Here is a 26,345-nt window from a genome sequence, read left to right as displayed (position 1 = left end):
CAGACTCAGGCTGACTTCCTTTCCTTGCACAAACCAGCAAGGAACTTATAGGAATGTTGCAACTGGAATAAACATGACTGGGAGGTTTGCATGTTATGTTTTTGATGGGCTTAAGTATATTTGATGTCTATTGCCATTTCATAACACTGCATCCAACTGTAAAAACACCTCTTTGGACCGAGTTTAGTGCTAGTTCCCATCTTAGACTTCAAGTGATCAGAGGGAGAGTTTATGGTAAAATTTTAATTGAAAAAAGTCGGTAGAATGGAAGCGAACACATTATTTACACACATCCTAATTTGCAGATATCAAGAAAATGGCAATGTTCCTCTAAGGGACTTCACAAATTTCACGGTTAAATAAAAATACCACATAAGACTCGGACTCCTTGGAAAGTCAAGTCTAAAATGGAGCTCTCCCCTTCTACTGGTCTTCAGCATGTCGTGCTTCTTTAAATAAGATCAGCAACTGAATTAAGAGAGAGAACATAAGTTAAGCCTTTGCTGAACATGCTAAAAATTGCAGCACAGAGTAACAGCAGTACTACAGCTAATGCACAGAACTGCTTCAGCCTCTTCACTGAAATACAAACACCTCAATCCACAAGGATTTGAGTTTACAAAGGGCCAAAAACTTCAGTACAATAAAACTGAGTATTTTAAGTTTCCCTATTTGATTCTGTTGAAATCATATTTTACATGGTGATACACAGCTAGGTTAGGAGGCAGCTGCCAGTCTGCCCAGCTGAGCCAGGAGGAGTCCTATTTGGATACACCCTACACTCACCATTCATGGGCATCTCATCAATCTGGGTAGAGTAGTACTGTTCAATATCACGCAGGATACGGATGTCATCATTCTTTACAAAGTTGATGGCAACACCTTTTCGGCCATACCGACCTGATCTACCAATTCTGTTGAAGGAAAGGATCCCGGATTAGTTGACTGGGTAGTCATAGTTGAATCAGACTCAATAAAAGTAGCCATTCCTGTACCTGTGTATATACAGTTCTCGGTTGTTGGGCAAGTCGTAGTTAATGATCAGGGACACCTGAGGAACATCCAAGCCCCTGGCCCAAACATCTGTAGAAATAAGCACACGGCTGCCAAGAGAGAAGAGCAGCGTTATTGCACTCCAATCCCACTGGAAGGATGTTGTGAAATGAGCTAGGGAGACATTAACAACCATCTTCCTGCAGTGCACTGACAGGCCAAGTGTCACTTATTAACTAGTTTCCTAACGCTGCTAAGAAAATTTTCAAACAGCTACAGTCAAACTCCAATTTTATGAACACAAATCTTATGACTAACCAGTTATACAAATAATTTTCCTGACAAAATAAACATTGCATAACAAACGTGATGTTGATGAAGAATAAGTTGACATCCCTTTATACTAAATGCCTTCAATGCACTGCAAATGGATTTCTTGTCCTTCAAAGCACTGCAAAGCCATACAGTGCACCTGCTGCAACTTCCACACTGGAGATACTACAACTGAGGTATTCAATTTTATAAACTCCTCGATCCCCTATTACTTCATCAAACAGGTTCTAATGTAATCAAATTGCTCACGCCATCCCCTGGGTGATGAGACAGCTGGTGAGAAGCTCATTTTGATATTTAGCAGATGGAATGAGTCACTTCATGTTCTGCTGCTTCAGCAGGAGGCATCTTCAACAGGGGGACCCAGCTATCTGCTTCCTCCAGGGAGAATTCCACAGAATACACAAGAAACTAGAGCTTTTAGGGAGCTGAAAACCTCCCGTACAAAGTATCACATTCAACAGCAGCTGCCTGGTATGGCCCAGTCAGAGGCAACTCCTTCCACAGGCTGAGAAATGAAACAATCTCTGCAGCTTTCTCCAGCTCCCAGATACTCTTACTAAATACCATGGGCTCATTCTACTTCTAACACCACGGTTCTCCAGCCAGCCTACGCAGAGGTCCCCCCACCCTGAGGTGCTATGGAAGGGCAGTCCAGTGATCTCAGTGAGTCTCAGAACTCTAATATTTTCATCTTATAGCTTAATCTAGAATCACCAGAAATGAGGATGAAAAGGTGAAGGGGGCTTTCAGGGCAGAGATACAGAGGGATAGATACTGAAGGCATAGTTCAGCCACCCTCCCATAGGACATTGGGGAATCCTGGTCTCATGCTGTAACACCACACACAAAAGAGTATTAAGTCACTTGCCTTGCCCCCGATCTGAACTCTTTCATGATGGATTCTCTCTCCTTCTGTGGCATATCACCATGCATTGATGACACCGTGAAGTTGGCTTCTCTCATCTTCTCTGTTAGCCAGTCTACCTGCACACACACACACACACACACAGGTAGCCAGGGTTAGTTCTGTACATGTACTATCATGCGGTTTGTTCCTGAAACAGTTTGCTAGTCATGCTTGACGAAGCACCCTCTTCTGTGCTTCATATGAAAGCGCCATATGTTAGAGGGAGCCACAAGACATCTCCATGGCTGCTTCTGAAGATTAGACTTTCAGGAGGAAAAAGCAGTCAGCATCCTGCCTGCAGAACATCAAGCATTTCCATTATTTATGGAGCATGGACCGAATGCAAGGTTCAGTGGATTCTGTCCTAGCAACAGTGGATCACTGCATTTGAATTAACACCTGCTAGACTCACTACTAGCTAATAAGCAACAGCCAGGACTAACTCCACATGGGGACAGCTGGGCCCCTTCAATATACTTGCCTGGGCAGTAAAACCATCCAGGGAGAGAGAGCTGTTCCAAGAGCAAGCTCCGCTATTCCTAAACATCCGTGAGTGACAACTCAAGCTGTCCCTAGACGTCAGGGAGGGGCATCCAGACCTAGCAGTGGCCTTGCCTGTTTGATGGGAGTCAGTGAATTTCCTCCTGGGGTGCAGTTTTGTTTCTATAGTCCCAAGGGGACTTTGGACCTCTACTTGCTAGTCAATTTTATTGTTCTAAAAGGGCAACTCCACCTTTGATTGCACATCTCTTAGTGGACAAGATGGTGATAGGACAGCACATAACTGGTTACTGACTAGCTCAATTTCAACCTAACCAACAAGAAACCCTGTGCCAGGTTAGCATGTCTCAAACAGGCACCCAGTGCCGTTTAGCTAGTAGCTTATAGAACTAGAACCAAACAGTCTCAAATCAGGGCACAAAAATCTCTCTTCCAATTGGTTCCACTGCCCATTACATGCTGCTTTAGTCCATATCAAGTCATGGTTCATGTTGGTTAGTTAAAAGACTGGCTAGGCAGTTCAACAGCAACATGATTTACAATTCCCTGGGCTGCTGCAGGTAAATTTGACCCCACTTCCCAGGCCAGGTTGGTGGGGAGGACAATGCTCCTCCTCTCTTTTCAGCAGCGTTCACTGGCCAGGGCTCATCCCACCCAACACGCCTGAGCCAGGAGGCTTGATCAGTGTCACCAAGGCCAGCAGGTGTGGGAGGTGAGAGATTGTAAGTCCAGAAGAGACCACTGTGATCATCTAGTCTGACCTGCATCGCACAGGCCACACCCCATCCCCACAATAACTCCTGTTTGGACTAGAGCCAATCTTAAAAAACATCCTGTCTTGATTTAAAAGATGGCTAGTGGTGGAAAATCCTCCAGATCCCTCAGCAGATTCTCCCTAGTTCTACTAGGAACAACCTGAAAGAAGTTGTTAGAAGAGGGATCCTAACATTTGAGTGGAATTTTCTTTGGCGTATCCACTCAAGGCTTTTGTTATTAAAAGCCAATCACCATGAGCAGGAGGCTGCAATTTAAAGCAAGAGAAACTACTGAGATTAGCAATTCCCAGGGCTAACAGTTGGCCTCTAGTCTTCAGTCTCACATTATTAGATACTAATAGGCAGGGAGAACAACACAGCTACCATTATAGACAAACATGAACACTTATTTGTTGCTGCTATACCTTCCTCTTGGTGTTACAGAAGATGACAGCCTGCGTGATAGTGAGTGTGTCGTACAGATCGCACAGCGTATCAAACTTCCATTCTTCCCTTTCCACGGCCACAAAAAACTGTTTGATTCCTTCCAGAGTCAATTCATCACTGCACACAGAAAAGAGCCATCGTGTCTTTTAATAGACAGACACTTCAGGGCAGTCTGTAAGCCAATACATTTCAGCCCGCCAGCCACACTGAACAGAGTTCATACTATTGTCACATACACTGTGAACTGCTGATATTTCCTACATGCACATGGTGCTTTACAAAGCAGACAGAGGGAGACCCTCCCTGGAAGCTCCATTGAGGCTCTGAATCCAAGCAGTTCCAGGTGAAAGGGTGGTGTGCAAGTACTGAACCCCAGCGGAGGGCTAGATGAATCTGCATGTGCTGACCAATTTGTGGGATTGGGGCCTAAATCAACAGGAAGCAGTGATGCAGGGGAGACTTATGTGGAGTGATGCGCACCACCTCAGGGTTATGCGGATTTGGGGAATGGTTCATGTACCGTTAGCGATTCAGAAGTGTTCTCGGGGAAGCGTGCTTTGAGGACGGACGTAAAGGTGACCCACATGACAAAACTGAGCTTGTGTCCTGCGTGCACTACACACAGAGGACCCAAAAGGTGAGGGTTTCAATGCTCCTGCTTTTGAAATTAGGAGCTCTGTCAGAAAGACTGGAAATCTAATGCGATCATGACATCACAGGAGAGATGGCTAAGCACGGGGAAGACCCATTACTTAGCCTGCTTAGAACTCTGGTTTTGTTGCCACCTATAGAACTCCAATGTATAATGAGTATTTGGGATAAGAGGGGGTCTGTTAAAGATCCAGACCCCGCATCCTCTTTGGTTATGATGTGAAAGCTGACACATATCAGATCCCCCCACCCCCCAAAAGTCTTCCAGCAAAACCCAGGAAGCCCAGATTGAGCGTTCCAGGTATTTCCAAGGTGCAACACTTTTTAGACCTACTTCACACACTGTAAAATGTAAGAAGAGGCATCAAAATATCTTGTGGGTCACCTTTATAGGAGCAAGAGGTGGCAGGGCCGGGGTGAGGGGGAGGAGGGCACTGCATGGGAGAAGGCCATGAAGAAGAATCGGAAGGGGTTTGGGGAGCAGAGGAGGAGCTGCCCGCCAGGCCGGAGGGAAGCTGCAGAGCGCTATGAAGGGGAGATGTTTGCTGCAGAGGGCAGCTACTGGAAAATGAACAAAACTATCCCAAGTTTTAGGACAGAAGGTTTGCAAGCTGCTTAGCAAACAGCAGCTAACTAGAAGAAACATCTGACTGGGCTTTGCACTTTAAACCAAGTTTACAGCCTTAACCAATCCCTTTCCAGTCCAACAACGAAGGATTTTGAAGCAATCACATTCAAAAGCCATCACTTACAGAGGAAGACTAATTCCAGAGACTGATGAGAGCCCAACTTCTGGTGGAACTCGAGAGCTGCTTTTCTCGTGGGAACATCACTCACCGTTTAACCAAGATGCGGATTGGGTCAGTCATGAATTTATTGGTCATCTCCAGGATTTCGTGAGGCAAGGTAGCACTGATCAGAACCACCTGAGTAGCTGGGGGCAGGTATCTGTACACATCATAAATCTGTTCTTTAAAACCTGCCAAAGCAAACCAAATAGCACAGCAGTGTTAATGTTTGCATTTTCTTTTAACACTTTTCTTACACTGACTCTGGAATTCAAAATTAAGATTACACTTAAAGACAAACATTAGGAAGTAGTGAATTCACAGCTAAAGTCACCCAAACAACTTCAACTCTATCTTATCCCTCACACTCCAAAACCAGTGTACCCCACAGAAAATGGAGAGAGTTTGAGGCTTTGCTGAGGACTAGTTCCAGGGGTGTGCGTTCTTCCTAAGGGCTGGTCTACCCGGGGGGGAGGGGGGGGGAGAGGGGAGAAATCGATCTAAGATACACAACTTCAGCTACGTGAATAGCGTAGCTGAAGTTGAAGTATCTTAGATCGATTTACCTCGGGTCCTCACGGTGTGGGATTGACGGCCGCGGCTCCCCTGTCAACTGTGCTACTGCTTCTCGCTCTGGTGGAGTTCCGGAGTAGACGGGGAGCGCGTTCGGGGATCGATTTATCACATCTAGACGAGACGCGATAAATCGATCCCCGATGGAGCGATCACTACCCGCCGATCTGGCGGGTAGTGAAGATGTACCCTAAGGGATCTCTCCCTGTATCAGATTAGGTGTAGCAAGTACAGCCCTAGGTTCTAACCAGCTACATTACGTGCCCTTTGGCAAGAGCATTCCCAGTGCTGTGCACACTAGAGCGTGAGGCGGAAGGAGGAGGAAGGAGTGCAAAGGGTATTTCGTACCTTTATTGAGCATCTCATCAGCTTCATCCAAAACCAACATTTTGATGGCACGAGTCCTTAAACTTCGACGACGAATCATATCTGCAAAGTTCCAATTCAGTATCATGAAAGTTTCCAGCAACACAGATACTTGCAACACTCCCTAACTGCCACTATCAGACAGTTCTACTTATCTATGCATTCCGCTGGGGCATTGATTCTCTCCATATCATGACCCCATATTCATTTAGCAACCTGGGAAGACCAGGGTGCTTGCAGCCCTGACACCACTTTGTGAACCCCAGAAATCACATACGGTATACTTTCATTTATCCAAATAGTTTGAGGGACACAGATTTTATTTGGATAGTTGGGAGTTTGGATAATCGAAAAGGACAGCCTCTCACCCCAGACCTCCCAGTGTTCTCCCTTGCAGACGAAACAGATGGACAGGGTACAGACTTCACTGTTGTCGCTACACATGCGCGGTAACAGCAGGGCAGCAGACTCCCTAGCAGCTGGACTCCTCCGGTGGTTGCTTGGTTTGGTGTGCGCCCCAGCACTGGCTCCTGCACGCTGCCCAAGGAGCAGAGTGGAGGCTGTGCCAATGAGGGAGCGGGGCACTTCGGTGCTGCATCTGCCAGGGCCAGAGCTATGGCACCGACCAGGTGAGAAAAGCAACTCTGCAGCAGAGCTGCAAAATGGTGGCGAGGGGGGAGAAGGTGGGGATGTGCGTATAGGCAGTTGGGCCTGGGGTTTCACTGGAGGGCTGCATGCCAGCAGGAGGCAGAGTGGCTAACTGGGGGGGTCGTATGCAGGCAGGTGTGTTGGGTACAAGGACAAGGAAGGGATTTGGATAATGTGGAAATCTGGATAACAGAGTTTTGAATAAACAGGAGTATATTGTACTCGGGGGGTTGGCTCCTCACATGCCAGTTAAGGGACCAAAGACTGGGTGAAAAATTCAGAATTCCAAGCCCCAGGACACAACTTGCTCTCTGAGGCAAGCAAGACAGGACAGGTGAGTTGCAGCCCATTTGCACAGCACCAGGGTGACAGGCTACGGGGGACTTCCGCTGGAAAGAGAGCTGTGCGCATCCTTTGGAAACTGCTGCACAGTTTACCAACCACATGGATCCAGCTTTCGTTTCTAGATTGCCTATTTCTGGTCTGGAGGAGTGGATGGCTCAGAATAGTCCCTGGTCCTGTGATGTGGAAGCCTTTCACCATTACCATGTGGGTCAATCCAGCCCAGTGGGTAGTTACCAACTAATTCCCATTTTGTGGTTTATGAAGACTGGCTCCATGTTAGAATCATAGGGTTAGAAGGGACCACCAGGGTCATCTAGTCTAACCCCCTGCCAAGATGCAGGATTTGTTGTGTCTAAACCATCCAGGACAGATGGCTCCAGCCTCCTTTTGAAAACCTCCAGTGAAGGAGCTTCCACAACCTCCCTAGGCATCTGTTCCAGTCCTACTCTTCTTACAGTTCGGAAGTGTTTCCTGAGATTTAATCTAACTCTGCAGTGCTGAAGTTTGAACCCATTGCTGTTTGTCCTGCCCTCTGTGGCAAGAGAGAACAGCTTTTCTTCATCTTTTTTATGGCAGGCTTTCAAGTACACTACCACGTCCCCCTTAATCTCCTCTTTTCCAAGCTAAACATACCGATACGGTATAAATACAACCAGAACCGACACTTGTTGCCAGGCTCAGAGTCTCCAAGGACTGAACAGGAGGGATATTCAGCCCAGGAGGTGTAAGTCAGCACTGAGGTACATTGGCAGGGCAGTGTGAGAAGCCAGCACCGCTGCTCGCCATGCCATGCCATGCCTGCACTGTTAGAGGAACTGAGTCTCCAATTTTGTCATCCAGGCACCTTTCAGGAGCCATAAAAATTGAAGTTATTTTGACTGTTAATAGTTGGTAAAAAAGTTAGTGTGTTTAGGTTTACGGTGTCCCTTTAAATGGAGTTTTCATACCACTTCACATTCGCAGGAGCAGAACAATCCCTTAAGCATGAAGTACACACCATTTATCCTGAACTATTATGTGTATCTTGGGTATTAAGCCAGATATGGCATAGCTAGCCAGTGACCTCCTTACCAAACACACGGCCTGGTGTGCCAGCAACAACGTGCTGTCCATAATCCAGTTTCCGGATATCTTCACCAACATTTGTGCCTCCAATACAGGCATGACACTGCACATTCATGTAGTCACCAAGAGCAAGAAGGCCCTGTGTCAAGTCAGCATAGAAGAAACATTTAGACAGTTTACAATAGCGCCACGTAAACTATTTGCAATGAGATCCCTAGACAGGTCCCTCCCTGTTTGCAGCACCCCACTATTTACATGCAGATCTTTCCAACCACACACCTTTCTGCCCCCTGCTCCAGCCTGTAGTGCTAGTCCTGTGCTTCCTCTGTAAAACAGGAGTTTGAAAGGGAGGACTGCTGTCATGTCTTTAGGCATCTTTGGAGACACTTTGTATGCAGAAATAGCAGCACAGACAAACCTCCCACACTGATAAGGGAGTTTCAGGACCATGGGCAGGAACGAGTTGGTAGGTCAAATCACAAGTGTCAGAAAATTTGCAGCTAAATTTAAACAGAGGAATTACAATCTGTATAAATGAGGCAACACTTCCTGATTATGGCATTTGTAGCTATGTACGAGTTTCTCAGTCACAGGATTCAAACTGTGGGATTTTTTGAAGTTCCAAGAAAGAGAAAATGCTATGGTGCCACATTCCAAAAATCCAGGATAAAAAGCTACAGAATCAAGGCAAAGGTTTCAACACACTCCACTGGACATCTTCTAAGCCCGCAATCTCCCACCCAGACTGGACAGAAAAGATGAATAAATTCAGCTTCATAACATTTCCAAGAGATCTGCACACATCTGCTCACTGCAATGCCAAAAAGTTAATTGTTGCAACACGTGAGCATGATAAGAGGAGGAACAACACTGAACCGTCAGAGATTCTAACATGAAGAGTGCCAAACTGTACCTCAGCAACTAACAAAATATGTGCTTTTGGGCTAATCAAGAGTTATTCCTGTGGAATATCAGTAAGCCAGTAGCATTATCAGTTTGTTACTATACCTAATCCAGTATTAGATACAACAACAAGTATATGTACCACCACTTCATTTTCTATGGAGGAAAATAATCACTGCAAATCCACAAAATGCTAAAAATTCACCAACTGTTCTAGTAATACTGGGCACTTACCAACATCTGTAAAACATTGGTAAGAGTTTACAGGCACAAAGAATGTGCTCAAAAGTTTGGCCGCTTCAAATGCTCTTACCTTTTGAATCTGTACTGCCAACTCCCTAGTTGGTGCTAAGATCAATGCCTGGGTTTCACGGACCTGAATGAAACAGACAAATTGAACAAGTCCAATATTAGCCAAACATAACAGGGGCAGTGGGTCCCAAAGGACTTGGAAATGACAAGGCACCAAGAAGGATTCAGCATAAATTTTAGCACAAAATACATAAGGGTCAATCAACTCATCTGGAAGTTGCTCCTGCTCAAACCCACGCACATGAGAATACCTCCCTGTGTAAGTCACATTCAACAATATCATCCACCAGTACGTTTCACTCCACTGGCTTGTTTTTCACTATGCTAGCTACAACCAGACACTAAGTCCTACTTTCTGAAAACTAATTATGAATGTATTTGTTCTTTGCTTGCACATGAATATGATGGGGTGTCCTCCCCACACCTGCCCTGAAAGGCAGGCCAGAGGGGCCAATTAACCTATTAGGGGTTGCAAGCTGGGGGGAATTAAGACAGAGAGAAGCCTTAACAAGAAGCAGCTCACCTGCGCAGGAACCAGCAGGGCCTATATAAGCCAGAATGCTGACAGAGGGGACTGCTGGGAAAGGCTACAGTCACTCCCTAGGAAGAGGAGTGTTTGCAAGCTCTGGCGATGGGTAGTTCACAGTTGTTCCCTGCAGGGAGGGAGTAGGGAGGCTGGCAAACCCAGAGAGGGGAAGCCAGGAAGGTAGGAAAAGGCTCAAGGGGGGGGAAGCGGCAAGTGGGGGAGGTCTAGGTTGGATATTAGGAAACACTATTTCACTAGGAGGGTGGTGAAGCACTGGAATGCGTTACCTAGGGAGGTGATGGAATCTCCATCCTTAGAGGTCTTTAAGGCCCGGCTTGACAAAGCCCTGGCTGGGATGATTTAGTTGGGGATTAGGTCCTGCTTTGAGCAGGGGGTTGGACTAGATACCTCCTGAGGTCCCTTCCAACCCTGATATTCTATGAATAGACTTGGTTGCTGATGAGAGGGCCAGCCTGGGTTCCCTTACCAGCTGCTGAGGAAGAGGCACCGGCTGGCCAGTGAGTGGGAAGACTGCCTAAGCCCATTTGTCAAGAGAGACTTTGTTACCCCAGAAGGGGGAAACCACGATAGTGACCTGGCCGAAGGGCTAAGCTGCAGAGAGGAGGCGGTGGTTCCTGATGCAAAAGGACAATGGGAGAGGCACCTCTACAGGAGGGCACAGCACCTGCCAGAGCTAATCCCCAAGATAACCTGGAGGAGGCACCACTAGCGGTGAGTGGACTTCCCATGAAAGATGGAAACAATTTATCAGATAATGGCTCAGGTATAATTTTACTAGTCAAAAATCAAAGATGACAATTTACATCTCTTCCACTGGGAACACTGAAAATTTTAAGGAAACATCCCTGAGAATTAAGTTTAGCATTTGGAAAATGTGAATTTATTTTAAAGTTACTAGACTGCAGGGAGCTGCAAGAGGAAGAATCCGACTCAAGTGAAGCCAGACTGTAAATGGACTATTGGTCTCTTTACAACTGCTTGATAGTTTACTTCAGGATTTACAGAATGTAAATGTGAGCATTTGGGGAGGACGTGGCTGATAAAAATCAGCTTTATCATGATGAAATTTCTGCATTTTTCCCTTAAAGAATTGTGGCCTATTAAGGTTCTTTAAGTCCCATGAGTGGACCCAATGAACTCATGGGTTAATTGCATGGGAAAGGTGAAAAGAAAATGGCCACGTCTGTCTTCCAGTGACACCTATTAAAATATAGGAATACAGCCAAGTAGAGCTCAAGAGTTAAAAATTCCTGCAGAAGTGGATTTTAGGCAAAATCTGATGAAATCAAATTTGACAAATTCCATTGCCTATGGTTAGAAGACTTCAGTTTAAAGCTTCACTCATCCAGTTGTAGTCTTAACAATAAATGCATACAAATTATTAAATCTTTCTATTTCAAAAGTTTCATTTTAAAACTGTAAAATGTAGTATATTTAAGTGCTGAAAGTTACCTGAATATCCAAACACTGTAGAACAGAGATGCAAAATGTTGCTGTTTTGCCTGTTCCAGATTGTGACCTGGAAAGAGAGACCATTTAAGAACCTATTTCTGAAGAACACACACAGCTAATTAACATTTCCCAAAACAAAAGCTAATTTTTCTGCTAATCCTTTAATAGTCAACATTACAATTAACGGACAATGTTATTTTCAACAATGCATCTTACACAATTTTAGCTAACATGGTTGTCATTTGCATAATTAAAAAACCATCATTTGACACTAGTAAATCCCCAGCTCTGGAACCGGCCGGTCTCTAAACTAAGGGACTATTAGCCTGTGATGATGACTGGGGAATGGTTTTGCTTCTTTGCAAAACAGGTCATAAAGGGGCAGGGAGAGGGGTTGGTAAAGGTGTTTTCTGCTTGTATTTTACCATAGATCTCTCCAAGAATATCAAATCTGCCTCTCTGGCTTTGCTAGAAGACTTTCCTGAGAGTCTTAGAGCATGTTTACTGGGATCTCACATTTCAACTGAGGGCATATCTACATGCACCGCTCTGCAGCAGGGCAGCTGTAACGCTCCAGCATGTTTGGTGAAGACTCTCTACGTCGACGGGAGAGACCTCTCTAATTGCCTAATAAATCCACCTCCATGAACGGCAGAAGCTATGTTGGTGGGAAAAGCTCTCTCGCCGATGTTGCGCTGGGCACACGACTGCTTATGCCAGTTTAACTGTCACTCAGGGGGTGACTTATTCAGACCCCTGAGCGACTTAAGTTATGCCAACACAGACTGTAGCATAGACATAGCCTAAAGGTATAGTGCTAGATCTTTATCCAACCCCTGTATTCAAAATGTTAGTCATTGAAGTTAAACAGGTGTTAATCCAGGACTAAAAATCTCTCTACACTGCTCCACTTCCACCCTCTACACTTGCAGTGTCGCCATTTCCCTAGTTCTAGCTATCCCAGGCACTAGTTATGAGACATCAGAGAAATTTCCCACCATTGGTTAATGGTTCAGGTCCATTGGCATTAACACAGTGGCAGGTTCTCAGCATTGCTAACACATTGATTCAGCCTGCTCTGAACAGGGTTATGACAGTGGTTATTAAATACTGGCAGCCAATCCCAGGGCTGCTAGTGTTGCTTGCTTGCCTTCAGTGGTTCTTCCATGGAGTAACAGTGGAAGATTTTCAGATAGTTTCCTAGTGTAGACAAGACTAAGTCTTTTAGGGCAGAAAAATCCCAAGTTTCTAAATGAAAAAAACAAGCAGATTTTGTAAAACCCTTTAATACTCTCTACTTACAAAGCAGCAAACATCAGGCACAAGCCCAATTTTTTCTCCTTTTGTAGTGTCAACTTTAAGCCACTAGATAGACATGGCTGACAATAGGGGTCTACCAGCAGGCCCAGCTAGACTATCACTCAAGTACAGCTGAACACAGCTTGGGAGCTTGTCTACATGAGGTCAAACCACACAATAATTATTAAAGAATTGTAGCATGCTTTTTGTAATGGGTGTAGCAAATAGCATAGCCTTCTCTGCATGAGCTCCCAAGCCGTTGTCAACCCTGGTTAGGGGCAGCCTAGATTGTCAATTGTGGATCACTTCCATAGCTTTGACAGGACCCTACTGTAGGCAAGAACTTGAGTCTCGAGATTGGTTATGAGATAGCATTGTGACAGTCAATATGGGCTAGCACTGGCACATTAGGTGAAACCAAGGTTTCATCTACAAAAACACTGCATCAGATTTTAAAACCAGTAAACTTGTTTGAAGTTGTAGGAAAGTTCCTCAGTGTAGACAAGTGTACACAATTTCCCATGGTAGACAGGGCTAGATATGTTACCTACGCCCATCCTGCAAACTTCTGCATACACACTTAAATGAATGCATAAACATTTACCAGATCTGTGCTTTAATATATTCTCCATTAGACTACTCAAGTTTCAGCAGTGTGAATAAAAATTTAAAAATCTATTTAAAAATTTTTAAATTGTTTTTTAAATTAAGAGTTAAAAACATTTACAATAAAATCTGAATTTAATATAAAATGTTAAGGCCTAAGCTTACTATAATCTTTTAAAATATTTAAATAAAAAAAATGCTGAATCCAGAAGCCTCTAGCAAAGAGGGAGTTAAAGACCGCTCTTCTCTATAGAGAGAGAATAGGAGGAGAGGGAAACTAACATCTGAGGTCAAGCTTTAGAAATATGGCACAATATATCCTGTACTAAGGGCTTATTTTATTAATAAAAATAGATGTTCTATGCTGTTATTAAATTCCAGTTACCATCCTAATGCAGCCTGACATAAACCATGAGCAAAATGTTAATTACGTAGATGACACACTGAAAATGTATAATCTTAAATTATTCTATCTAAAGGCAGTGTAAAAAAAAAAAAGTACAGGTAGTCTATTATGCACTCACATTAACATCTGAAAAAAAAAAAGTTGTCTTCAGAAAACCACACAGTCAAAAGTAAGGGCTAGATCCTGAAAATGGATCAGTGCAGATACAAGTACACCAGGGCAGATCCACTGGCAGAATCTAACCCTCATTTTCCCCAACACGTGTATTTTCAACAAATGTCAGCAGTCAATGTATGGACAAGTACACAAGGCTATAGCACATGCATCTCTTACACTGCTTTCCTTTTAACAGAATGGTAATAAAATTAGAAGCAGTGAACTATTATGGGGGGGGGGGGAGAACTGGACATTTCATCTGTTATCACATCTAGACTAATGTTATTTCTGAACTCTGCTTGTGTGTAACTTTTTTTTTAAGGTTGTAGATGGTGAATTTTCTTTCATGCAATCACAGCCAACAAGAAGTTGTTGGTGATATCTCATTCTTGAAACAGTGACTGTTTAAGGTTTGTTATACTATTTTAAAAAACTAAGTATCAGAGGGATAGCCGTGTTAGTCTGAATCTGTAAAAAGCAACAGAGGGTCCTGTGGCACCTTTGAGACTAACAGAAGTATTGGGAGCATAAGCTTTCGTGGGTAAGAACCTCACTTCTTCAGATGCCAAAGTCAGGTTCTTACCCACCAAAGCTTATGCTCCCAATACTTCTGTTAGTCTCAAAGGTGCCACAGGACCCTCTGTTGCTTTTTAAAAAAACTAAGAGGACCATGGAAAGATGAGTTAAGTTGCTAACAATCTTTTTAAAAATAAAGCGTCTCCATTCTCTTCCTTCAGTTTAGAATTCCACTTACTGTGCAATCACATCTCTTCCTTTGATAATCTGCTTGATCGCTCTCTGTTGAATAGCTGATGGTTTCTCAAAGCCTAGAATGTTGTTTTAAACAGAAAGACCTTTTAACATTTCTTTCCATGTACGTATCAAAGTAGTGTTAATATTTCATAAATCAAAGCACTGAGCAAAGTGTCAGGAGGAGATTTTCAAAGGCACAAAGGAGAGTGGGCGATGCACAAAGTGTCTGTTTAAAGGGGCGATATTAAACCGATTTAACTGTGTAGACACATATCAGTCTAGCTTTCCCCTGTGACCGCAGCAGCCTGACCCCCTGCCGTGTTGGCACGGCCATAACAGCCTCGCCCCCCCGAGTGTGCCCGGGCTTAGCTCCAGCCTCGACCCCCCCGTGTGCCCGGGCCTAGCTCCAGCCTCGATCCCCCCGCCCCCCGTGTGCCCGGGCCTAGCTCCAGCCGCTTTTACGGGTTTAAGTTACACGGGGGCAACTTCCGCGTCGAGCCCCGCGAGGCGCCTGCGAGCCGCGCACACGCTCCACGCTGGGCCCCATTTTGTGCGATGAGGCCGCGCGCACCCGGGAGCCCGCGCAGAGCGGGAGCGCGGACAGAGCCGGGAAACGGCTCCACAGAGCCCCCCCCGTACCCCCCCAGCAGATACGCGCGAGGGCGGGCCAGGCCGCGGGGCCTCGCGGGAGCCCCCCGCCCGGCCCTCAGCCCCCGGCCCGTCCCTCAGCCCCGTCCCGCACCGTAGGCGTAGATGCCGCGCAGCAGGTCCTCGCGCAGCCCCATGGTGTCGAAGGTGGGGGTCACGTCCACCTCCTCGCTGGTCTCGAACTCCACCTTGGTCATGTCCTCCTCCTTCAGCAGCCGCTTGCGGGCCGAGCCCGCCGCGCCTGTCGCGCCCGACATGGCCGCTCCGGCTCCGGGACTCCGGCCGCGCCGCCACACGACCGCCGCGCCCCGCACTGCGCCTGCGCTGCGTGCCGCCGCGTGAGGTCAGCGCGCGGGACGTGCTCCCCTGTCACGTGGGGGGGAGCACGCGCCTCGCTGCGGACTGGCTCTTCCCCCCACCCCACCCCTGGGGCTGGCTCCTCCCCTCCAGGGCTGCCCCTCCCCTCCCCCATGGGGCTGGCTCCTCCCCTCCAGGGCTGCCCCGCCTCTCCCCTCCCCCATGGGGCTAGCTCCTCCCCCCTCTGCTGCTAGGGCTGCCCCCCCCCCGCATGGGGCTGGCTCTTTCCCTGCTCTGAGGCTAAGGCTCCCCCGTTGCAGATGTGCAGTGCAGGGCCCTGTGCATTCCTGTGCAACTCCCCGCTCACAGCATGCAGGCCCATAACTAGGCTCTCTGTGCTCCTACGGATGCCTCAGGTATGTGGCCTGGGTGCAAGGAACCCCTGACCACCCTTCCTCCTCTCTCACTGCTGCACTTGTGGGGGGCTCTGGGGCTGGCACAGCAGCAAGCACGGCTGTACAGTGCCTGTTGTGGGGTGCAGACTGCTATTTCTAACTGTAATGCTTGTCATGGAGCTGCTCTAAGCCAATGGGCTCTCCCATCAGCTTAATAACTCCTGTCTCTGCGAGAGGTGGTAGCTATGTCGTGAGGAGAAGCTCTCACGATGACGTAGTGCTGTCTACACCAGTGCCTACACCCCTGAGTGACAAGTTATATTGAGGTAACCTGTAGTGCAGACAAGATCTTTCTCTTTTTCCCGATAGGTGACACATCTAATTTCCCTCCTGCCTGCCATCTGCACAATAGGTACAGTTATACAGTCACAGCTGATTTGCTCAGAATTTGTGGGACATCCAATCATGGATAAAGAGAGGCTCAGATAATTGGAAGAATTACTAAAGCCTTGATCTTGCAAATACTAATCAGTATTTTAATTCAGTAGGAATAATTTATGCATGGACTGATTTACCAGCCTAAAGATTTGCAGGCTCGGAGTTTTAGCGATACATAGAAAAAACACAACCATACCTAGCATTTCTGTAGTCAAAGGACTGCTCAGATCCTATCTGGGTGGGTGGATAGGAATGATCATCACCCCATTGTACTGATATGAACAGAAGAACGGCCATACTGGGTCAGACCAGTGGTCCATCTAACCCAGTATCCTGTCTTCCCACGGTTGCCAACTCTCCAGGATTGTCCTGGAGTCCCAGGAATTAAAGATGAATCCTCAATTAAAGATTATGTCATGTAATGAAACCTCCAGGAATACATCCAACCAAAATTGGCAACCCTAGGCCAATGCCAGATACTTCAGAGGGAATGAACAGAATAGGGCAATTATCAAGTGATCCATCCTCTGTCATCCTCTCCCAGCATCTGGCAGTCAGAGGCTTACACTCAGAGCATGGAGTTCCATCCCTGACTATCTTGGCTAATAGCCATCAGTACAACTATCCTCCAGGAACTTATCTAAATTATTTTTTTGAATCCAGTTATAGTTCTGGCCTTCACAACATCCCCTGGCAATGAGTTCCGCACATTGACTGTGCATTGTGCAAAGAAATATTTCCTCGTGTTTGTTTTAATGGGAACCTGGAACAGAAAAGTGAAGGCCACGTAGTAATTCAGTGGCAAGCTCCAAGATAAAGGCCTGCTCTACACTACAATAAGGGCTTGTCTACACTTTAAATGCTACAGCAGCACAGCTGCAGCACCCCAGTGTAGACACTCAGCTCTGATCTACACTAAGGGTACGTCTACACTACCCGCTGGATCGGCAGGTAGCGATCGATCTATCGGGGATCGATTAATCGCATGTAGTGTAGACGCGATAAATTGATCCCCGATCGCTCTCCCGTCGACTGCTGAATTCCAGCTTGGCGAGAGGCAGAAGCAAGTCGACGGGGGAGCCGCAGCACGCCGTGAGGACACAAAGTAAGTAATTTTAATTCGATCTAAGATACATCAACTTCAGCTATGCTATTCTTCAGATATGCATATCTTAGATCTATTCCTCCCCCCCCCCCCCCCCGCCAGTGTAGACCAGGACTTAGTTGACAGAAGACTCTCCTGTTGGCATAGGTAATCCACCTCCCCAAGAGGCAGTAGCTAGATTGATGGATTTTTTGTGCTGATAGTTTTCTTGATGTGCTGAGATATTGCATCTATTTCTTATTCATCATAGCAAAATATCACACTGAATATCACTGCTACTACTATATAACTCATCTTAAATTGGTATCCTCCCAGAGGAAACTCAGGTGTGTGGGTTTGTCTACACTACAAAATTAAGTCGACCTAACTTACATTGGTATACAGCCACCACTGTAATTACATCGCTTGTGCGCAGCTACACTTTGCTCTTTGTGTCAGCAGTGTGTGTCCTCCCCAGGAACGCGTGTATCGATTGTACTGTCATTGTGGGACGGCTCCTGAAAGCCATTAACAGCCATTGACATGAGCAACGCAGTGTCTGGACTGACACTGCATTGACCAAATCCATCGACCTTGACCGCTTGTGTAGGTGGAGTTGTTAAGTTGGGGTAGTGGGGCAGTTACGTCAGGGGGAGCAAAATTTAAGGTCAGGTTTACACTTCCACTTACTTCGGTATAACTTACGTCGCTCAGGGGTGTGAATAAGCTGCCCCGAGTGAGGTAAGTTACACCGACCTAAGTGCTGGTATGGACAGTGCTATGTCGGTGTGAGAGCTTCTCCTGCCGACACAGCTACTGCCTGTCTGGGATGTGGATTTATTATGTCGACGGGCACCTTGCTCTCTTGGCAGCATAGAGCGTCTTCACCAGAGGCACTACAGTGGCACAGATGCACCACTTCTCGTGTAGACTAGCCCTAGGTGTAAACACTTCTGCAGCCGGCAGGAGGCATAAGCAGACTAAGGAACTGCTCAGGGCCCCCAGCAGCTCACGCCCCCCATTAATTATTAGTGTATGTGGGGGGATATTGCTGCTCAGGGCCCCCAGCAGCTCACGCCCCCCCCTTAATTATTAGTGTGTGTGGGGGGATATTGCTGCTCAGGGCCCCCAGCAGCTCACGCCCCCCCATGAATTATTAGTGTGTGTGGGGGGGATATTGCTGCTCAGGGCCCCCAGCAGCTCACGCCCCCCCATGAATTATTAGTGTGTGTGGGGGGATATTGCTGCTCAGGGCCCCCAGCAGCTCACCCCCCCCATGAATTATTAGTGTAGGGGGGGATATTGCTGCTCAGGGCCCCCAGCAGCTCCCCCCCCCCCATGAATTATTAGTGTAGGGGGGGGGATATTGCTGCTCAGGGCCCCCAGCAGCTCACGCCCCTCCTCCCCTCCATGAATTATTAGTGTGGGGGGGGGATATTCCTTTCAGGGCCCCCCCAGGGGCCGGCACCGCCACTCCCGGCTGTAGACAGGCGCTGCCTTGGGAGGCCCTCGCCCCTCGCCCCGCAGCGCGGCCCCGGCAGGGCGCAGCTCCCAGCTCCCGCCCGGCTGTGCTGGCAGCGGGGCCCGGCCGCGGCGCCGGGCAGAACAAAGGCCGGGCCGGCTGCGCCGCTCTCCCGCCCCCAGGCAGCGCGGGGCCCACGCGGGCCTCCCGGGCGCCCCTTCCCTGCCGCCGCCGGGAGCGGGACCGGGACCCCCCGCGGGCTCGGGCCGGGGCCGGAGGAGGCGAGTCACGGGGAGGCGGGAGGCCGCGCAGAGCAGAAGCTCCTCAGCCCGGCGTCCCGCCCCGGCCCCAGCGGGCACCTGCCGGCACAGAGCCGGGTCCCGAGGCGGCAGTGAGGGGCCGCCCCGCACCCCGGGGGGCCTGAGGGGGCCCCTGGGAAACGCTCCTCCCCGGTAAGGCTTGTGCCCGGGAATCACCCCCTGCCCCTCTCTCCGCCCGCCCCCCCGCGGCCGGCCTCCCTCCCTCCCTCCCTCGGCCGGGGAGAGACGCCAGAGCGCCGGGAACTCTGCCGGGGCGGACTTGGCCGCTGCCCGGGGAGTGCCCGAGAGCCCGGTGACGGGCGGCAGCCCCAGCCGCTGAGCGAGATGGATGGGTGCGAGGTTACCCGCAGCTAAGGTGGGTTCCAGAGCGATCTGTGCGGCTCCAGGGACTGGGAAAGAAGGTTTGCTTGGGCAATACATGTGCGTGTTCACACCCCGTATTCCTGTCTGGGATGCACCACCACTCCCTAGTGATCATCAAACCATGTCAGGCCCTGCTCTTCCAGTCCCCCTTCCCCGCTGGGGTCCTGGGCTGACCCCAGGATGTACCGGGGGATCCATTGCGGGATCAGGGCTTTGGAAATAGACTTTGTTAGCTTGCTTCAGCAGCGGCAAGGGAGAAGGCAGAGTGGTTTGGTTTTGTGAGTGGTGTCAGGGCTGTTCTGTGCCGTTTGGTGAGAGGGCAGTTCAAGCCTCCAACTTTCCTCCCCTGGTGTCTTTGGAATGCGGTGGATTCTCTCACTGTGATAATAACAGCCCTAATGTGGGTTGTGCCCGCAGTCCTTGAGTCCTGTCTCTGTGGAAACATTGTACATCTGTAAGGATGTGTAAGCCTGGCCATTGTTCAGGACAGTTGCTCTGACTTGTTTTCATGTTAACTCTTTGATCAGTGCTTCTCGCTCCCTTCAGAAGCTGGAATGTTGCTGCTCCGTTCTGGTTTTTCCCCATGCCTTGCCTGAATGGAAGGGTCCTTAGAAAGCAAGGACATGCCTTGCAGTGCGAAGCTGTAATGTGTATGGTGAAAGGAAATAATCTATTGCTGAGATTGCTTGTCCGTTCGATTCCTTTGTGAACTGTGTCTCGACAGGGTCAAAAATGGTTAGTGTGTGTGTGTGTGTGTGTGGTGAGGGAGCGGGGGGGAGATAGTCCAGTTCCAACACCATTACACAAGGTACACTGGGCCTCTGTGCACTAGGAAGCTGACCTGCTGCTGATAAATGAAATCCGCAGCAGGTCCCTGAGAATCAGAAACAAAAATGGCTTAACTGTCAGCAACACTTGTTAACAGTTGGTCACTTCACTAATGTAGAGGGACCCTACATTGCCTTGGTTTTGTCAGCTTAAATTTTCCCTTTTCTTCCTTCTATTTGACTATTTTGCACTGAATTTCTTTGTAGCCTCATCTCTGAGTCACTCCCATTGACACAATATTGGCTCCTTTGTTCCCACTTCTAGCTCCATAGTTGCTATTGCCTCTGTATAAAAACTTCGGTGGGAGGAGAGGGAGTGTGTCTGTTTGGAACCCAGTCCATGTGAAGAACGAGCTCCCAGGAGAATTCCAGAGATTTCAAGGTTGGTAGGGCCAAAACAGTCAGTGCTCATTTGGTTTCTTTTAATCCCACGGCAGGCTCAGACCTGAGGGGTTGTGCTGGTTTATGTGGTGGGTGTTTGTTTGCCCTTTTTTGCAGATAAATGTACACAGCTGATGAGGAGTATCCTGGGCAGTCTGGCTACCCTCTTCTCACTAGCATGTGAAAGGGGGACACCTCTACTTGTCTGTAGGAACAGGAGCTGAATGAGACTGAAGTTGCAGAACTATGGAAGTTTTCCTGATTTCCATGACAAATCTGTTTTTCCTTAGTGTGAGTTTAGAGCTCATTAAGGTCTGGATTGTGCCACCCTTACACACATTGAGTGATAGTTTTCTCTGTGAATAATCTGATTCTATGGGGATACTTGCAGAATAAAGTACTAAATGTGAGCAGATATTGCAGAATCACCAGAAATGGAAACCAAAGGCCTTGATTTATACCTGGAACAGGGTCAGCCTGGACAACACCAATGTGTTGTGCAACCCTTGTGTTGTTGTAATTGTCTCACTGTGCCCTGGTGCTCCCTGTTTGTATTAGCCTGTTGTCTGTCATTTCATACTTAGACTGTCATTGTTTTGGCACAGCGACAAGCTCTGTTGTGATTGTGTAGTGCCTAGCATGATGTGGCTGGGTCATCTAGGGCAGTGGTTTTCAAAAAAAAAATTCTGGTGACCCAGTTGAAGACAATTGTTGAGGCCCGTGACCCAACAGAGCTGGGGATGAGGGCTTTGAGGTGTGGGAGGGGCTCAGGGCTGGGACAGAGAGTTGCGTTGCAGAGGTGGAGGTCAACTGTTTTATAACTTTATAAGGGGAGGGACAAGTCTTGCGTCTGATGAAGTGGGCATTCACCCACGAAAGCTTATGCTCCCAATACTTCTGTTAGTCTTAAAGGTGCCACAGGACCCTCTGTTGCTTTTTACAGATTCAGACTAACACGGCTACCCCTCTGATACTAAACCCAGGGTTGTGAGTTCAATCCTTGAGGGGGCCACTTAGGTCCTGCTAGTGAAGGCAGAGGGCTGGGCTTGATGACTTTTCAGGGTCCCTTCCAGTTCTGTGAGATAGATAGACTTGAGCTAAAGATTAGATATTGATCTTAAACCAAGATTTAAAAAAAAAGGGTGCTTAAAGTTAAGCTCATAAGTCCATATATAGGCACCTAACCTAATAGCTGTTTTTCAAAAGTGCTAAGTACCCAGAAGCTACACGCTAAGCTTGCATTGGGGTCCTGTTTTTGGAGAAAGCTACTGAGCAGGAATATGGGGAGATGGTTGATAGGAGGCTCCAAAATATTTGAAATTAACACCATTATGTTTTTAAAAAACAATACAAAGTAATACTGCCTGGTTACCACCCTAAGTCACCACTTTAAAAACCAGTGGCCATCTCTGTGGAATAAACATGTAGCGCTGTGGTTCACGGCGAGAGGAGGGAGTACACAGACTGTCTCTCAGCTCTGTTTATTTTCACTTTTACAGATTTTTGTATATGATTATATTTTACCCAAAAATGTGTTTTAGGAAACTTCCTGCAAACACATTCCACCAATAGTGGGTTTGTGGGTTAGATCTCCTTAGCCCGGGCTGAAATTGCAGTTGCAATAGCAGTTTCTGAACTTGAAATTTCTTGCTGCAATTGCAAGCTTTTATCTGAACGAAAACAGACGGCTCCAATAGAAAAGGCTTAATTTTCATAAGTGAAACGTGATTTTTGGGTGCCTAACTTGAGACCCCTTAAAAGGCACCTGATAATTGAGGCATCCAAAATCACAAGTCTCCATTTAATCAGATCAGATGGTGCTTTGCAGCATTTGGTTTAGCTTATACCGGCTTCTTGAACAATAGCTGAGTTTACATTGAAAGTTCATAGGCCTGACTTTGTACTGGAATTACCATGTCAGGGGTGTTTTATACTGATACAGTTATATGGGTATAAAGGTGCCTTATATTGGAGCTTGTTCTCTTTCCCAGATGGGAATAGCTGTAATGGTATAAAGGACCTTTATAGCTGCATCCACACTGGGGGATTATTCTGGGATAAGGATACTGATGTAGTTAAAGTTTGTGTGTAGACAAGGTCTTAGTTGAACATATAATGGATGGTATATTGAGCATTCCATTTTAAAGCATAGTTTGAATCTCTTTGTCGGGCACAGGTACCCTCCTTGATCACACCAACGTTACGTCACATATTCTTGGGCCTTGTCTACATTCGGAAACTCTTGCTGGGAATTCCTACTGCTCGGAGCAATGACAGGAGCTATAATGCAGGCTCAACACTGAAGCTGGGTCATTTAGACCTACTCTGAGCACCAGTAAGTGGCCTCCTGCTTAAAATGCTGATGGCTGCCTGGAGTCTGCCTACCCTGCTGCCGTTATCCCATGCTCTTGGGGATTTGTGGCTAGTGTTGGGACTTTGGTGGTTATGTGGCTGGCTTGTCTCTAGTATGTGATTAGGGAGGGAGGGCCCCTGGTTGTGGATTTAGGCTATTCCATTGTTTGTTCTGGCATCTGAAGAAGTGAGGATGGTGTCCATTGTCCTACAAAGCAAAAAGATGCCGACTGTATCTAGAATGGCTAACAAGCCTCAACAGGAAAATATGTTGCCAGGCAAGTCTGTGGTGGTCTCGTCCCTGTTTCATCATCACGTAGGGAGTGATCCTGCAAGACACTCTGCTCTCTGGCCCTGATCCTGCAAGGCACGGAGGTGCCTGCTGGACTCCAAGGCCATGAGTAGCCACGCTGGCTAGTGCAGCATGTGCTGAGATGCTTTGCTGGATCGGGGCCACACAATAGGACTTTCAGGAGCTCTCAGTGATTTAATCCCTGTGGAAAGCCCCCCCCCCAGAGTGCTCAGTACCTTGTGGGATCAGTCCCTTTGATGGTGAGGATCTAGACCCCCTGCCACAGAGGACTCACAGCCATGGCAAATTGGGCTGCTGTCATCCCCAGATGCTGCTCTCTGACACATTGTGTTGCCCGGGCTCCTTACTGCCTCTCCCGTTGTTGTCCTTACCCCCCATTTCAGTTTTCATACAGAGTGCGCTGTTATTTTCACTCGGCGTTGGGCCTGCCTCTTGCCTCTGAGCCTGTTAACCTGCAGCAGCAACAATGGTAGTGCGTAGCAGCAGGTGGCTGCCCGCTTGAGTGCCCCAGAACACTGGAGCGGCTGTTGTGCAGGGGGCCGCGGGTGACGATTTCTCTTGTGCTGAATACTGGGCCAGGGCTGCCTTACGAAAATGAATAGCTGCCTGTGCCCCCCAAGCTAGGCTTTGGCTGAGCCTGCTTTAATTCAGGGGAAATCTTCAGAGGCTGCCCTGGGGCTACAATAACACTGGACATCTACCAGCAACCCAGATAAAGCCCTAGGTCAGATCAGAGCTTTGGGCAAACCTCCCCATTGAGTTCCTGTGCTCGCATCCCTGCCCTTCCTGCTACACTGGCATGATGTATTTCCCCTAGTCAAAATGCCGTCTGCTGTAGCATCTCACCGACAGGGCTGTAGGCTCTGCTGAGCCAGGGAGGTACCAATTCTTTTTAACATCCTGTCAACGGATGGAACAACATTGTTGGCTTCCGAGCTGCCAGAGGGAACACGAGCGTAGTACAGAGACGCCTATTTACTGCCACGTTCCCTTGATTCCCAAGAGGTGAATAGGGTCCATGAAGAATATACAGAACCTAATAGTCTGAGGCGGCCTGTTGGCCCTGCCTCCCTCCCAGAGGCAGGACTAGAATCACGGAGGGGTCCTAGTTGCCAGTCGCCCCGTACTCTCCCCACAAGACCATACGCCCCTCCTGGAATTGGCGTGCAGGAGCCCTGCTTCCCCGTGCCTTTAGGAATAGCAGCAAGAGAGGCAGTGGCTAAAGCCCCTGACAGCATGTCAGCAGTTTTGGATGACTGTGCCTCAGTTTCCTCACTTGTAAATGGGGGATGATGCTCGTTCACCTCAGTAAACGGCTGTAAGAGATATCAACACCCCCATGCGGGCTGCCTCCGCCTGGGACCTACACATGTAGGAGTAAGTGGGTATTCTGAGCCTGTTACCTCCTCCGCTCCAGAGCAGGTGTGGGGGGAGGAGAGGGGAGAAGTCTTGGCTGCAGTGTGCCAGCTACTGCACTGAGCCTATAGGTAGGGAGGTGTCATAGTCTGGGGATATGTCTCCTAGCACTGGGAATTGCATCCCTAGCTCGGAGTGCAGGCCTGCCCTTAATCATAACATCCCCCCCCTTCACCCAGGGCTAGGCCAAGTCTGGGATAAGGCTAGGTAAGTTAAGGTGTGCGTAGCGGGAAGGTTTTTAGAAAAAGAAGTGGTTGGTATTCGGAGTCGCTGCGTGGCTCCTAAGGCATGTTCTCTACGGTCAGGAAGGCAGAAAAGAAACCTGTTTCCTTGCAGTGTAGAAAGAAGTTTTGTCTTTCCAGTTCTCAAACTGCTCCAAGCAGCTTGTTGTCCGGCAGACCCACGTGCAAGAGAGCCTGTATTTCTAGTTGTTAAATAGGGGGCTCTGGGTTTCTGCAAGTTACCCGCCTCTCGCTCTGTTATGTGACATGTTCTAGCCGGTCAGGCTGGCTCCCTGCACCTAAAACAACACAAATCAGGAAGGTCAGCACATGTTCCTCCCATGGTCAGGGCTTGCCACTGTGGGTGAGCCCTTCTATTCGGAGTGCAGGTCAGACAGGGAGGGGCTTGTGTTGATATGCCGTGTGTGTGAGTGTGTAGGGGGAGTCTGTTTGTTTGGTTTATTCCCGGTCATAGTAAATCTATTTGAACCCACCCTACAAGCTTAAAACCACCCTACAATTTTCATCCCCAAGTCTCCACACGCCAGTGATGTTTCTCTCCAGATGACCCTTAAGGAATGTGGGGGTGGGGAACGTTTTCTGTGATACCTCTGGGGCACGTTAGAATGTGTGTGTCCTTTAGGCACTAGATTACATGGCTTTTATATTAACTGAGATGTGGGTTGATATGATCATTTCTAAACCTTCTCTTTTTTTTTAAAATGGGCACATGGGGAAGGAGGGAGGGAGGGAGGGGAAGCTATGCTAACAACCCTCTGTTTAAATCATGCAGTATTGTTGTTGATGATTTGTTATATGGTAGCACCTAGAAGCGCACTGCGCTAGGTGCTGTACGTAGACCTAGCAAGAGACAGTCTCTGCCCCAAAGAGATTACAGTCTAAATAGACAAGACAGGCATGGGGTGGGGTGAGAGGGAGCATTCTCTCCCCTTTTGCAGATGGGGGACGCAGGAATAGAGATGTGAAGTGACTTGCCCAAAGTGATGCAGGGAGTTGGT

At 47.9% G+C, this 26,345-nt stretch overlaps 2 protein-coding genes across 7 annotated transcripts in view; one reads left to right on the top strand and one right to left on the bottom strand.

The window, feature by feature from the left end:
- Positions 1–223: 223 nt before the first annotated feature.
- EIF4A3 (eukaryotic translation initiation factor 4A3) lies at positions 224–15,796 on the bottom strand. The gene is made up of 12 exons (XM_065589952.1): positions 15,552–15,796; positions 14,811–14,883; positions 11,590–11,656; positions 9,592–9,654; positions 8,382–8,514; positions 6,300–6,380; positions 5,428–5,569; positions 3,918–4,056; positions 2,198–2,313; positions 996–1,103; positions 787–914; positions 224–468 (listed from the first exon to the last, which is right to left on the bottom strand). Exons 1-12 carry the CDS (start codon positions 15,712–15,714, stop codon positions 452–454), a joined length of 1,230 nt encoding a protein of 409 aa, XP_065446024.1. The 5' UTR covers positions 15,715–15,796; the 3' UTR covers positions 224–451.
- A 3,378-nt stretch (positions 15,797–19,174) lies between these two features.
- NINL (ninein like) overlaps positions 19,175–26,345 on the top strand; it is a 54,355-nt gene continuing 47,184 nt past the window's right edge. The window contains exon 1 of one of the 6 annotated variants that reach the window (XM_065590850.1): positions 19,175–19,585. Coding sequence is in view for 1 of the 6 variants with exons in the window: in XM_065590851.1 (XP_065446923.1) it covers positions 19,782–19,808 (27 nt within the window). In the remaining 5 variants the exon portion in view is untranslated. Of the gene's footprint in view, positions 19,809–20,466; positions 20,552–20,908; positions 21,026–26,345 lie in introns of those variants that run through there. The other 5 variants (XM_065590846.1, XM_065590851.1, XM_065590852.1 and 2 more) reach the window with 5 other exon arrangements.

This window comes from Chrysemys picta, chromosome 3 (assembly GCF_011386835.1).
Source record: "Chrysemys picta bellii isolate R12L10 chromosome 3, ASM1138683v2, whole genome shotgun sequence".
NCBI classification, from domain to species: Eukaryota; Metazoa; Chordata; order Testudines; family Emydidae; genus Chrysemys; species Chrysemys picta.
The sequence above is the reverse complement of the archived record's forward strand: the minus strand, read 5'-3'. Positions and strand labels throughout refer to the sequence as shown.

Coding starts and splice junctions, on each gene's coding strand:
- EIF4A3 (XM_065589952.1), bottom strand. CDS start 15,714: ATGTCGGGCGCGACAGGCGCGGCGGGCTCGGCCCGCAAGCGGCTGCTG. Junction 14,884..15,551: donor GCGCGGCATCTACGCCTACG/GTGCGGGACGGG, acceptor ACAACATTCTAG/GCTTTGAGAAACCATCAGCT. Junction 4,057..5,427: donor ATCCGCATCTTGGTTAAACG/GTGAGTGATGTT, acceptor TTCTGTGTGCAG/TGATGAATTGACTCTGGAAG.